This window comes from Harpia harpyja, chromosome 21 (genome assembly GCF_026419915.1).
Source record: "Harpia harpyja isolate bHarHar1 chromosome 21, bHarHar1 primary haplotype, whole genome shotgun sequence".
NCBI lineage: Eukaryota > Metazoa > Chordata > Aves > Accipitriformes > Accipitridae > Harpia > Harpia harpyja.
The window spans coordinates 3,352,601-3,365,098 of record NC_068960.1 but is presented as its reverse complement, the minus strand read 5'-3'; the positions used below and the strand labels follow the sequence as shown (position 1 = coordinate 3,365,098).

Sequence of the window (12,498 nt, the reverse complement as noted above, 5' to 3'; positions counted from 1 at the left end):
GATGCCACTGGCAACGCTTAACCTTTTGCCTGTGTGCTACACAAATGCTTTCTGCTGCTGTTGCCATTCAGAAGCTGGGCTTCTGCTGGGCTTTCGCCGGCTCCGTGATTGCATTACAAAGCCTCGTAATCCTGTTATTTTAGCCGGCAGGTCTGTATTTTTAGGCCACAGCTGTTAATCGTGGGAGCGAGGGGTAAAGGGAAATGCAACCCGAGTTCTCCTGCCCTTACTCCATAGATTTAGGCCCAACAGTGATGGACTGCTGCAGAGTTAAAGGCTCTCTCCTCTCTCGTGCAGACCTTAAAGCAAACCTGTGCTGCTGTGGTCTCCTCTGCTTCAAGCTACCCTCTACAGAAAGTGCTTCAGCCTCCTGCCCACGCTGGCTGCTCCGTGTGCTGCATGTCACCTCAGTACTGACCCCAGGGAACTGCTCTGCGTCCAGGAGTAGGGTCCTGAGCAGCGTCAGAGACCCTGGGGAAAAACTGAATGCTGTCCTCTAGCAGAAGAGGACACGGGAATCTTGTGGCTCTACTTTCTTTGATGTACAGAGGAAGCCCCAACAGAGAGGGAGGAGGTAGCCTGGCTTCCCAGGGAGTTTGGTTTAACTAAGTGCAGGAAAGCAGAACCTCCCTTCAGTTCAGCCAGCTGTCTGTCTGTCCCTGGGCAGCAATACTACAGCTGGTGAGATAAAACCACTTGCCCTGCCCCTCTGCAGCTCACTTCTAAATAACTGCGGGGAGTTTCTGCCAAGAAACCTTCTCTATTGTTCTGATGAGTAAGTGGAAAGAGCAAGATTTGGGTGGATGCTTTTACAGTAATAGCTTGACTAAGTAGGAAGAAATAATAAGGCAGAATTAAGATGTCACTTCATCAAATTTAAAAATTAAATAATCTTTTAATAAGAAACTTATTAGTTTGACAACAGTAACTTCCATTAGCTAGCAGCATCACAGAGGCATGTCTCAAGGTTTGAGGAAGAACTTGGTTTCAAATTCAGGAACCATCTAAAATGAAGGCTTTTCCTGAGCACTGCAGCTGAGCTTCCCTTTCAGGGCAAGCACTAGATCCAGCTTCTCTGCACCTGGCCCTCCTTCACTGGCAGGGACAACCAAGGTAAGGGGTGTGGTGCTGTGATAAAAAAAGAGAGGGGGAATGTTGCTCAAGTAACAACAACTTAGAAGGGAACTTAATTTAATTCCACACTGTGGAAAGCCAGGGACTGAGAAGAGCTAAGCAGCCCTGGTGTCCGTTTTAGTGGCTACAATCCAGCTCGCTCTTGTGTAGAAAGGCTGCGTACAACCACTGCCATGGCAGGAGCTGCAGGTGGACTAGATCCAGTGCCATTTTCTCTGCAGATTCAGTTTCCCAATGCTTCCTTGAAATGTTTAGACTATCCCAATCTGCTCAGCAGAAGAGCAGCTGAAAACAAAGGCTGACACCAGTAGACAGGCCACCTTTCAAAGCTGGTTGAACCCTTGCTGCCCAGGTACGTAATGCATGTGTGAGGATGGTATCCCTTGGCAGGAGCAGCCTGCAACCAGCCCTTCCAGAAAGCACTTGACAGACTTGTTTCTAGATTCCAGTTCCTTTCAGCCGCAGTAGCTCCTGTAGCAGCTCGCAACCCTGGACCTTTCAGGCTCTCAAGAGATGTCCATCCGGGCTCAGTGGTTTTGAGGGCAGGTTTTCCTAGTGTGGCCAGGCTGGTGGCAAATGCTACAGGTCCGTGGTTTCTTGGCAGTTGCTCCCGAGGAGAGACTGCTTGGTCTCTTGGCTTTACTTCCCAACCCTCTTGAGTATTCACTGCTGCCAAAGTGGTTCAAAGAGACATCTCCAGAAGGCCCTAGAGAGAAACAACTTACATTTTCAAAGGTACTTAAATGCAAGTAGGTGAAGAACAGAAGACAAGTTGAAAATGGCGGGTCAAGGATTTCACTACCCCAGCCACTCAGATTATTCCTGAATCTACACTTGCTTCAGATTTGTGTAAACAGTTAAATGTTATCCATTTGTCTTGCAGCATTAGAGAAATGTGGGAACAGAACAGGGGAAACTGCTCTGCCTGGTTGCATGCTCTGGTCTACAGCTGAAGTGGAAACAACAAAACACGCCAGAGGAAAACTTGCTTTTCAAGTAGTTTTGAAAACTTGATTCTACCCCTTTAGGCCCAAATGTCTAAAGAGGAGGCCAGTGTTGAAGATCTCTCTCAGACCACATCTCCACCTCTGTACTTTGCTTACTGTCCCTTTGTCTCAGTGCTCTTTCTTTCGCATCCTTATTCTGTGATTATTTTTTTTTTTATGGGTACTTGTTTTCAGCATCTTTCCACAGCAGCCACACTCAGTTTCTCAGCTCTGATCAAAGCTTCAGAAAGACTTGGTCTTTCACTGCATTTCTAAACTAGGGCAGAGGGAGTAGCACAGTTTCCCTGGTATGACAGAATGGGGTTTAAGATCTCCAAAAGTGGTGCCATCACTTCAACTCTATACCAAGTCAGTAACAGCTCTCACAAAGCTGAGCACCGTAATTTGGGAGGACAAATTCCCAAACAGACTGTTGGAAAGAGTGCTGGGCTTTATCTAATGAGTCATGGACAGAGAGATGCTCAAGCTTACTGCACGTAGAAGCAAAGCATCCTGCTTGGAGCTCAGCAGACGTGTGCTACGAGGACATATCCTGCTAGCACTTGGAAAGGTAAGCCAGACTCAGCTGTTACAAGCAACATTTGAAGTGCTATAATGCTGCTGACAGATGTTCTAAAGACAAACCTGAACTCTGTTAAATGTATGAGTTGCTACAAGAGCTGTCATGCTGTGTTAGCATTATGCACGTGTGAGAAGTGCATTCAGTTTAGCTTCAACAGCCTCCAACCCTTGCGTCTTGCCCCAAGCCCAGCCTTACCTGGTGCCATGTTTTCATCTGCCCACTGGAAGAAGCCACACTGCTGCTCTCGGGGTTTAGAGCAGGTGTGGAACTGCCGCCCTTTGTTGGGCCCGTCCTTTTGTACGGTACGTGTGACGGCTGGCTGGTCGCACTTGCAGACTGTGCTGCCTCCTGAATTGGAGCTGTTGTTTCCAAAGAGCTCTGGACCTCTCCCTCCTCCTGGGCACTGAAATCCTGCTGGGCCCCTTCCTGCAAAGGGCTGGGGCAGCGCAGAGCCTCGCGGAGCTGTGTTGCTTCTGTCCTCTGACTGCTGATCGGCCCAGAGAAAAAAATTGCAGGCACCGGTGCTGCATTTGTAAAACTGCCTGCCTTGATTGGGCCCTTCTTTGCGCACAGTTAGCAGCAGGGCTTCGTTCCCGCAGTTGCACACCACTGCATTGTTCCTGTCATCTGGAGCAGCTGAAGGAGCAGGCCTGGCTGTTCTCGCTGAGCTCAAGGAGAGTAGATGTCCTGATGCCAGGTTTGTGGTCCTCCTCACGTGCCTGTTTTCACCACTAGCTCTGTTAAAGGAGTTGTTGACCTGCAAGTGATTAGCTTGCTGGCTGGCTGACGATGTGGGCTGGGATGACCTGTGTAAATACTTCAGGTCCAAGAGCTCTTTTAGCATGTCATCACAGCCTCCAATGCAACCAACAAACTCCAGGGGCATCACGGGTGGAACGCTGCCTCTCTTGAATTTAAACTTCAGTCTAAAAGGAAAGGAAGAATGAAAGTCTCCCCTCAATTTGGACTGGATTTTTTCTTTTTTTTTTAAATTCTGCTACGCTTACACCAGTTTCCCCAACCCCTCTTCTTTCTATGCCCAAGCCACGAGAGTGCTGCTCCAGCTTTCCAAGACTGGAATGGAAAATGGTTGCCCAGCCTAGCCCGTGGAAGTTTCTGGCCCTGATGGTTAACACATAACGTCTGAGGGGTTGCGCTTCCCCAAGGGATAACTGGTATGACCTACCTGTGAACTGGATGGGGTTTACACACAGCACAGACGCTCTCGTCCCTGGTCACGTCCAGCACGAAATCAGGAAACCAGACTGCAGTTTTACAAGCTGGATAGCCCATGCAGCTGAGATAGAACCTGCCGTGGGACAAAGGCACCAGATGAGGAAAAGGCAAAGTCAAGACAGTCAGTGATCTGTTCTCCCATCTTCTCAGCTGTCAGAAATTGTCAAAACAATTTTTAAGGGCAAATACATACTTGAGAGAGGTTCAGCTGAGTCCACACAGCTTATGTAGCTGGTGGAGTTAGCTAGCTGCAGCCCAAGTTCTCATGCTTGCTGCAGAGGAGACGTAAACAAACAATGCCTAGAAAAAACACAAACCAACACAGAAGGCTACTTTGTACAACAGGGAAGATCACCAACCCGCCATTCTTCTTGGTCTTCAAGACCATGTCATTGTTGCAGTGTGGACACTTCCGAATGGAAACGGGCATTGCTGGGTAGACCTCCTCTTGCTCTGCAACTTCTGTGGCTTCTCCAAAATACTGAGCCAGGGCCTCATCCAATCTATAAAGAAACAAGCAGAGCATCCTGTGTGTCTCCTCTGCAAAGAGCACTGCAGTGAATTAGCACCTGCCGCCCTCCACACAGCCCCTCTGAGCTTCTCCACGAGTATGTTGGTTTAGCACCACGCCTCTGGAACAGGCTAGGTGTGGGTACAACACAAGAGAGGTCAGGGCACGTTGCCATCTCCTTCAGCCAGCTCTGAATTTAATCTTAAGGGTTTAAACTAAGATGAGCAGTTAGTTGGCACTAACTCATGACGGTGTGCCAGGCTGCGAGTCATCCCTTCCCATGCAAATGCCTACACACACCGGGCAGTGCTCTGGGAAACAGTGTAACAGGATCCCACTCCAGGCTGTGCCCCAGGTGAGAAGCCAGCACCTCCCAGAACAGCAAAGCAAACAGAAGAGGGCAAAGATGGGACTCACTTGTTGGCTCTGGCCACAGCTTCGACGAAGACTTGCTTGTACTTTTGGACCTGCTGCTGCAACACTGCAGATTTGTCTTTCTTCCCCTCACAGATCAGTTTCAGATCAGCCTCCAGCTCAGCTCGAAGGTCAGGCTTGGACATCTCGTAGCCCATGGAATCATAGCCTGAGGAATATACCACATGGTAAGCAAAAGGAAGGAGCAAGTAAGGAACCTGCCATCTTCCTAACGGGTGCTGCCCTTACCTTCAACCAGCCCCATGCCCAGGTGGCCTGGGAGGAACCGCTGATCCGCTGTAAGGCCCACGTACATCCGTGTCTTGATCGTCTCAATGTGCTCAGCGTGAGTGGCATCAGTCCCTGAAAGGAGAGAGGTTGTCAGTCGAACTGGGTGCCAAGAAGTGATTTCCCTTGTGCCTAGTGCAGAGTGCAAGGTGCTAAAGGGACAAGGAGACAACTTATGGTCAGGAGCGGCTCCTCATGTCCCACACGTCCCAGGTTGCCCTCATGTCCCACTGACGCTGAGGCCAACAAGTGCTGGCAGGCACACCCTGGACCCTAAACTGCATATCTCCCTAGGTATTGGAGGCACTCCGTGGACTCCTCAGGATCTTTGGAATTTGCCCGCAGGTCTCTACTATCCCTTTGTTCTGTACATTTAAGTGATTTCTTATCTAAAGTGACATTTAGGGAATTTCCTACTCTGAGGATGGGACAGAACTCATGTTAGAGAAGTTGAGAAGAAGCTTATGAACAAAGCTCTCCCAAGAGCGAGAGGCCACGCTGCCAATACTGACCAATGCCATGTTTCTCCATGAGAGCAATGAGATCCGCTTCTGTGAGGAGCAATGGAGGGCTGGTTTCCCCATCCACCATCTCCACTGTAGTGGGCTGAAAGCGAGACCCTTTCTCATACAGTGGGATAACCTGAAGGGAAGGAGAATCTCTTTGAAACTGCCTTCTGGTCCCTTCGCTGAAGATAAAATGTCACACTAACAGCAGGCCAGTGCAGTAATAGAGCAGCACCCTGTTCTGGAGGAGATCCAGCCTCAGGGTCCTCAGTATTAGCCAATAATGAGCTGCCAGAGACACCACGGAACAGCAACTGCAGCTCCTCTCGGTGAGTAAAGTCAACACTACTGCCCTGTATGGTCTCTGCTGCGGGTCAGAAGGGGAAGAATTTATCCAAAGCTGGCACAATAAAGCTGCAGAGGTTTTCAGCAGAGATGGCTCTGAGTGAAACAGCCAGTGGGCCAGAAATTATCAAAGGACATTCTGTAGAGGGGTCTGAAGTTGGCAGTGAAGTGCTATTTTAAACTCCAGGTACTTTAGCCTCTCCCACGTACGTCATTCAAGGGTATTACCTTATCACTCCACTTCTCATAAGGATAGACTTCCAGATAATTTCGGGCCAGGATCATTAGTCCTTGAGCAATGAATCGCTCATTAGCAATGTCGATCTCCACAATTGTTTCCTGTCCCTTGGCATCTTGAGAGCAGCAAGCCAAAAAATGGCGCACGATAAATTCATATAGTCTCTGCTCATTGCCCTAATATCAAACAGAAAAAGAGAGTCAGTGTCCTCCTGTGTAAATGAGGTGTCAAGAAATATTAGTGACATCTCAGGTGATGATACTGTGCTAATGACCATATTATTAAGAATTCTATCTTTATTTATCAAGCAATACAAACCATCCAGTAATCTGCCTTTGTTAAACTCACCTGCAGGTTAGCAGTGTATTTTGTGGGGTGAATGGGAGGGTGAGCCTGATCTGATTTGGTTCCGCTCCGAGGGGTTGGCCCACCCTGATCCAAAATCCTCTGTGCAAATGCTCCCCAGTTTGGGTCCTGTGTTTGCTGTTGTACTAAGGCAGAGAGGTTCAGCTCCTTGGGGAAAATGTTGGTCTCAGTTCGGGGGTAGCTAATGAACCTTAAGAAGACAGAAGAGCACTTTAAAGAGGTGCTCCAAGATGCTTCCCATTTTGGACTAAAGGCCATTTACTTTTGAAAGAGTTACGTTTACCAAGCCAAGTCTTGCTTTCTTACCCTTGAGTATACAGTTTTTCTGCTATTCTCATGGTTTCCTTTGCGTTTATTTTCAGTTTGCGGGAAGCCAACTTCTCAAGTTCCTGCGTTGGGAGGAGCCAGAAAAAAAAGAAGTATTTGTGCATAATTCATAGTGGTGAGTAAAATATCTGTTCAAAGCTGCTTTCAGATAAGTCCTTTCAGCATAGTTCAGACGTACCACAGTGTCCAGGGGCAGGGGCCTCCATTTGCTCTTTGGCTTGCTCACAACCTCGACAACAGTTGCTACTGGATCCTAAAGACAGAGTAAGCAAAATGCAAACTCTCCTTTAAGAGTTTACACAAACTGTTCTTTAAATGTCTTGAGCAAGACGGGTGCAGGAAATATTTGGCTGATACTGGATTATACAACTATTTACAAGCTTTCCTACCTCCATACACATGTGGTAAAGGACCAGGCATGCTGTGTGATTAAAGAGCCGGTTCCTCTTCCAGTTGAAGACCACATTGCCATCTTCATGATCATGTGTCACTGTGTTGAACAACAGATCTGAGTGATATAGGAGTAATACAGTGGAAATACAGCAGAGGCAGTGGGGCCACACTATTGGGAAACCTTTCAGTTCTGCTTAGTGGTCATGGCAAACGAAGAGGAAATCACCTCTGCAGCACTGTTTGTTTGTTGCCCTGATGGTTTTTCCTTTCTAAACACGTCAAGCCCTTTAAGATGGAGTCCAGACTTGCTTTCCCCAAGCATACCTTTTATTTTATAGAAGGCTTCAGGAACAAAGGCCTGGATGGCTTTAAAGCGTTCCACTACAAACCCCAGCGTTGGGAACTGGCAGCTACCATAGCTGATCAGCTGATCTGCTAAAATATCAGGGAAGATCTTCCGGAGCCTCAGTGTCTGAAATCTGGTGAAGGCAGCACCTGAAAAAACAAAACGGACACCAGAACTGAGTAAGACAACATTGGAGGAGAATCACAGCACTTCAGATGGTCCTTTTTAATACTCTGAGTATTAATTTTACTCTAATTTTAACACTCCAAGTTGCAGAAGCCTGTCAGTGCTGCGTGACTATAAACCTAACATTTGCTTCAAAGAGCACGTTTCCAGTAAAACATGAGATGTGATTTAGTTGCATCTGATCTAAAAAGCAGATTTACGACACTATAGATGGCATTTCTGTCTTGTGCTGGGGATAGAGTAACAGATGATTTCTAAACGCCCCTTGCTGGGCTTTAACAATGTGCATTCAATGTGGTTAGATGAGAAGTGAGGAAGAGCCTGATGGATGGCTATCTTGTTTGTTCAGCAGTCTAAGGGAGTTCAAGTATTTATAGACAATAAGCTATACACTGATAACAAAGCTGTCCCCTGCCTACCTACCACACTCTTGTTCACTTCCCGTTAGAGGAGGTGTATGCAGCAGCTCAGGCCTGGCAGCCTGCTCTTATCTCCAGCATGTGTTTACATACCTATCCTGAGGTCCAGCTCCTGCCTGACGTCAACAGCATCGCTTGTTTTTTGATCTGGCTGGGTGAGGTTCTCACAAGCTGTTCTGACAGCGTGAAGTGTAATCTCTGAAAAACGGGCTCGGAAAACCCGGAGGTTTGGCTTTACTGTCAGAGAGAAAAAAAAAAAAAAAAGGAAAAAAAATAAAAATCAAAGAGCGAGTCAAACACGAACGGGAAGGAGCAACTAATGAACAACTATCTTCGAAAGAGTATGGTGTCAACCTAATCTATAGCTTTCCAATAGCTGAATATATTTCTGGTCTATCAGAGCCACATATTTATCAGAACTACAGTCAACGTATTTAACCTGGACACAGTAAGATTGAGAATACGCCTGTTGCAAGATCTGTGAGCAGCAATACCTGTTAAATCGGCACTTTAATGGAACTCAGATTGATGCAGAAGATACTCTACGCACCAGCTTTGCAAACGTGAATTATCTCAAAGCCAATGTTCTCTCCTTCTCGATCGCAGTCAGTCCAGATCACCAGAGCTTGGCACTGCTGGACTTCTCGTTCAAGGGTTCTCTGAGATGAGAAAACAACACAGAGTGAGACATACCAAGCCACTTGCTTTGTCATTTAATTTTAGAATGACTCACTAACTGAATATGAAATGCAACATGTATCCATAGAGATAGATTGTTGCAATAACATTTTGTAATTGTGTGTCTCATGAGATTAGGCAGCTTTCAAAAGAATTTGAGTAATTTATCTACATCTAACTCTGTTAAAAAGCATGGCTTGGATCAGATTTGTTTTCTGAAAATGCCATTTTTTTTGTGAAATTGAGATGCAATTACCAATTCCACCTTGTTGGAAAAAACATTTCTACTTTTAGCAAAGTAGTTGTTCCTTTACTGCACTAATTGTACATGAGCAGGAGACTTTAAAAGTCACAAATGAACAACATATATAGTCTCAGAAAATGCAGGAGGAATTTGCTAAACTCTAGAACTTAGACGCTAAGGACAAAGGTACAGTCCTCCTTCTGTCTGAGACAGTATTTGTAGAATAACCTCTGAACTCAGAGTTACAGGGAAACCCTTAAAAACAACGTACCTTGATATCAACGTAATTTTCAGGGCAATACTTCTCGATTTCAGCATCAAAAAGAGCTAGAGGGTTGCAGCTATGCCTGGTAAACAGATGATAAGAGTGTGCATAACAAAAACTAAAACATACGTCGTGAGATACTAACTGGTGCTGTATTGTGAGGGAGTGCTCTTCAAGTACTGGAATTAGTTCTGGGCCTTGTCTTAAACAACTTGGGAGTTCACATGAAATGCTGAGTTACACTTAAAAGCAATAGAACCAAAAAGCAACCAGAGAAAACAGCGAATCTGGAAGGCAGCTCTAAACAAGCAACTTATTTGAAGCACAGAGAACAAAGGGGAGGGAAGCTAGAGAAAGCGCCTCGCTTCCCAGGACAACTCCTAGTTGAAGAAAGAACACAAAAACATCAATCAAGTGTTGGAATCAGTTTAATTCCTTGGGTCTTCCTTAATGTATTTTAACCAGTATTATGACTTTGGGGTTTTTCAGTGCCCTGAGGAGAGTAATTTGAAACAATATTTTAGCTACTCTACATAAAATTTGGTACTCATCACTCTGCTCTGTGTGGCTCCTTGAAGCACATGGTGTCAGTGTCCCTCCCTGCTCCCTAGTCTTCAAACTCGCAGTGCCCTGCTCAGCTCAGGGTTGAAAACAGAAGATGACAGCTCCCCTTCCTGCGAGGGGTACTAGTACTAACCATTTGCGAAACGGCAGCTTAAAATCATGAGCCAGTAAGTGTCCCGACACGGATGTCATCACCATAGTAACATTCTGCAAGAGACAGAGCAAGGTAATTAGTGCCCATCGTTTGCTAAAAACTACCCACAGCCCCAAGATCTTCATGCAGTTTTCAAATTACACAGTCAGTGACACCTCCCTCCTGCTAATATAACAAGCTCTTCTCTCTACTGACAGCTAAATCTATGGCCTTATCCTCAGTTTTCGTAGGAAGCGCCCAATGCTAAATAGCAACATATTTTTGGCTGATATAAAACCAGAAAGTTGAAAGACTTAAAGCAACAAAACAGGTCAGGGGTTGAGCCAAGAAAAGAACATCTGACTTTTCTTCATCTTTGGACAAAACGTCCCCGTCACTAGGTATGTGTTTCGTAACTTCTGACAAATGGCTTTTAATAATTAGCATTTTGCACTTCTCTAATCTAGCAGTAGAATGAAAGAAAACTCTACCTGGCCAAACATCTGGTAGTCATATTCGTAGATCTTGTTGAACTTGGAAAACCCTTCTCGCTAGGAGGAAAAGGAAAGTTGCTGAGTTTCTGGCTTCTAACAGAAACCAAACGCGTTCCACCTCACTTCATCCACGCTGTTATGGCTGAGCACAGACAAGCACGGGGCAAGTGAAAAGCAGGTACTGTAGCTAATGGGAATTGCAGCAGTGTGAGTGGAAATTGCCTGTATCATTTATGGAGACACTGAAATGGTGCTTTCTGCTGTAAGAATATTTTAAACCATGTCTGAAGGGGATGCCAGGGTTATCTCCCCATGGATAGTGACAACAGTGAAGAACAGATTTGTTTAATGGGGCTGGCCAGTTATATTCCTGACGAACAACTGTCCTGCTCCAAATGACAATTAGTGTGCCAGCTCCAGGTCCCCAAGACCACCTTCCACCTAACTGAGACTCGTGGAAGTTTCTAGATTGGGTATTTGCTGCTTTTTCTACAGAAGCAGGACAATACCTTCCTTGACTGGGACTGTCAGCACTCAGGTTCTCAATCACACCGTTCATTCAAATATAATTCTGGTCTAGAAGCACCTTCTAGTTCCTTACCTTGGAAATACCAAGTAATTATGCAAACTGTTAAAGGTCACAAAACAAAGCAGCAAAGAGGAGAGATCTTTGAACTCACTCTTCTCCAAACCACAGACCATCTTTGCTTTATTATGTGAACTTCGGTAAACCCCTGACAGTTGCTGACGCTGCAGAAGTGGTGCTTTTTCACTGGGAAATACACGCCAACAGATGGTTTCAGTTCCTGAAGCCTTTTGCATATACTTAGGAAGAACACAGGGAGCCCTCACCGCAGAGCTCACTGCCCAGAGAAGGCAGTCTGGGCAGAGGGAGCACAGCTGGGGATCTAAATTCTAACAGGACTTATGTCACAAGGAAAAGGGGTCCGAGAGTCCCAAATACACTTGGGCAAGCGGTGTTTGTCCACAAACGAAAGCCGTTCTTGTAACCTTGCGCGGCCAGAGGCAAAAACAGTGCAAGATGTCGCACATGCCGATGTGAACTGCCCGTGCCAAGCTCTGCCAAGCACGCTGGGGCTACCACACAAGACACAGACGACACCCGAGACCAGGACTGCGCTGCACGCTGGCCCTGCTGAGCTGACTCTCTCCAGCCAGCTAAGCCAGACCACCTGTATGCCTCTCAGCAAGCGGTAAGGAGATGCGGTGTATTCCTACCCGTCGCATTCTGCTGTTGGAGAGCAGATCTGCAATCCCTCGGGCAGCATCGTTCTTCTCGGCCACGCACAGAACCTTCCGGATCCTCTGCAGTGCCGTGTCCTCCGCAGCCCGGGAGAAGAGACGCCAGGGCTGCGGCAGCATCCTGACCCTCGCTTGAAAGTTCATCGCAGGAGACGGCGACAGCTCCGGCGGAGCCAAGGCATGCTGCTGCGGCCTTGTCCTGGGGCCGGATCCTGCCGAGGATGGAGAACGATCGCTGAATACCCCCAGGCGGCCCCCCCCCCCCGGCCCCCTCAGCCCTCCCAAGGCCTTCCCTCAGGCCGGGGATGGCCCCCGCCCACCAGGGCAGGGCAGACCCCCTCCACGGCTCCCCTCCCACCCCCCGACCCCGGCCAGGCTCTCCCTCCCCCGGGGCAGCCCCCTTCCCTCCTCTCACTCCCCCGGTTTCTCCCCGGCCGGGCTCTCCTCACCTCACCGCCCTCACTCTGTCGCAAAAAGCGGCGGGACGCGGCGCGCTTTTCCCTCACCGTTACGTCCTGCCGTAAAGCGCCGCAGCGGCGGCGGGAGAGAACTACAACTCCCAAGATGCCCCGCGGCACA

The 12,498-nt window shown here is 47.5% G+C and overlaps 1 protein-coding gene across 1 annotated transcript; it reads right to left on the bottom strand.

Annotated features, from left to right (window-relative positions):
- Positions 1 to 854: 854 nt before the first annotated feature.
- On the bottom strand, positions 855 to 12,431 carry TOP3A (DNA topoisomerase III alpha). The gene is made up of 20 exons (XM_052772278.1): positions 12,369 to 12,431; positions 11,896 to 12,131; positions 10,654 to 10,713; positions 10,163 to 10,236; positions 9,472 to 9,547; positions 8,829 to 8,937; positions 8,372 to 8,515; positions 7,652 to 7,822; positions 7,324 to 7,424; positions 7,113 to 7,187; positions 6,914 to 6,996; positions 6,590 to 6,797; positions 6,232 to 6,417; positions 5,665 to 5,794; positions 5,114 to 5,227; positions 4,868 to 5,033; positions 4,299 to 4,442; positions 3,890 to 4,012; positions 2,899 to 3,629; positions 855 to 1,840 (listed from the first exon to the last, which is right to left on the bottom strand). The coding sequence occupies exons 2-20, from the start codon at positions 12,061 to 12,063 to the stop codon at positions 1,662 to 1,664; spliced, it is 3,042 nt and encodes a 1,013-aa protein (XP_052628238.1). The 5' UTR covers positions 12,064 to 12,131; positions 12,369 to 12,431; the 3' UTR covers positions 855 to 1,661.
- Between the last annotated feature and the right edge of the window lie 67 nt (positions 12,432 to 12,498).

Excerpts from the sequence above, each read along its gene's own strand:
- TOP3A (XM_052772278.1), bottom strand. The coding sequence starts at position 12,063 with ATGAACTTTCAAGCGAGGGTCAGGATGCTGCCGCAGCCCTGGCGTCTC. Across the intron at positions 7,425-7,651 it reads AGCCTTCTATAAAATAAAAG|TGACACATGATCATGAAGAT; the intron begins GTATGCTTGGGG and ends TGTTCAACACAG. Across the intron at positions 5,795-6,231 it reads ATGAGAAGTGGAGTGATAAG|GTTATCCCACTGTATGAGAA; the intron begins GTAATACCCTTG and ends CCTTCCCTTCAG.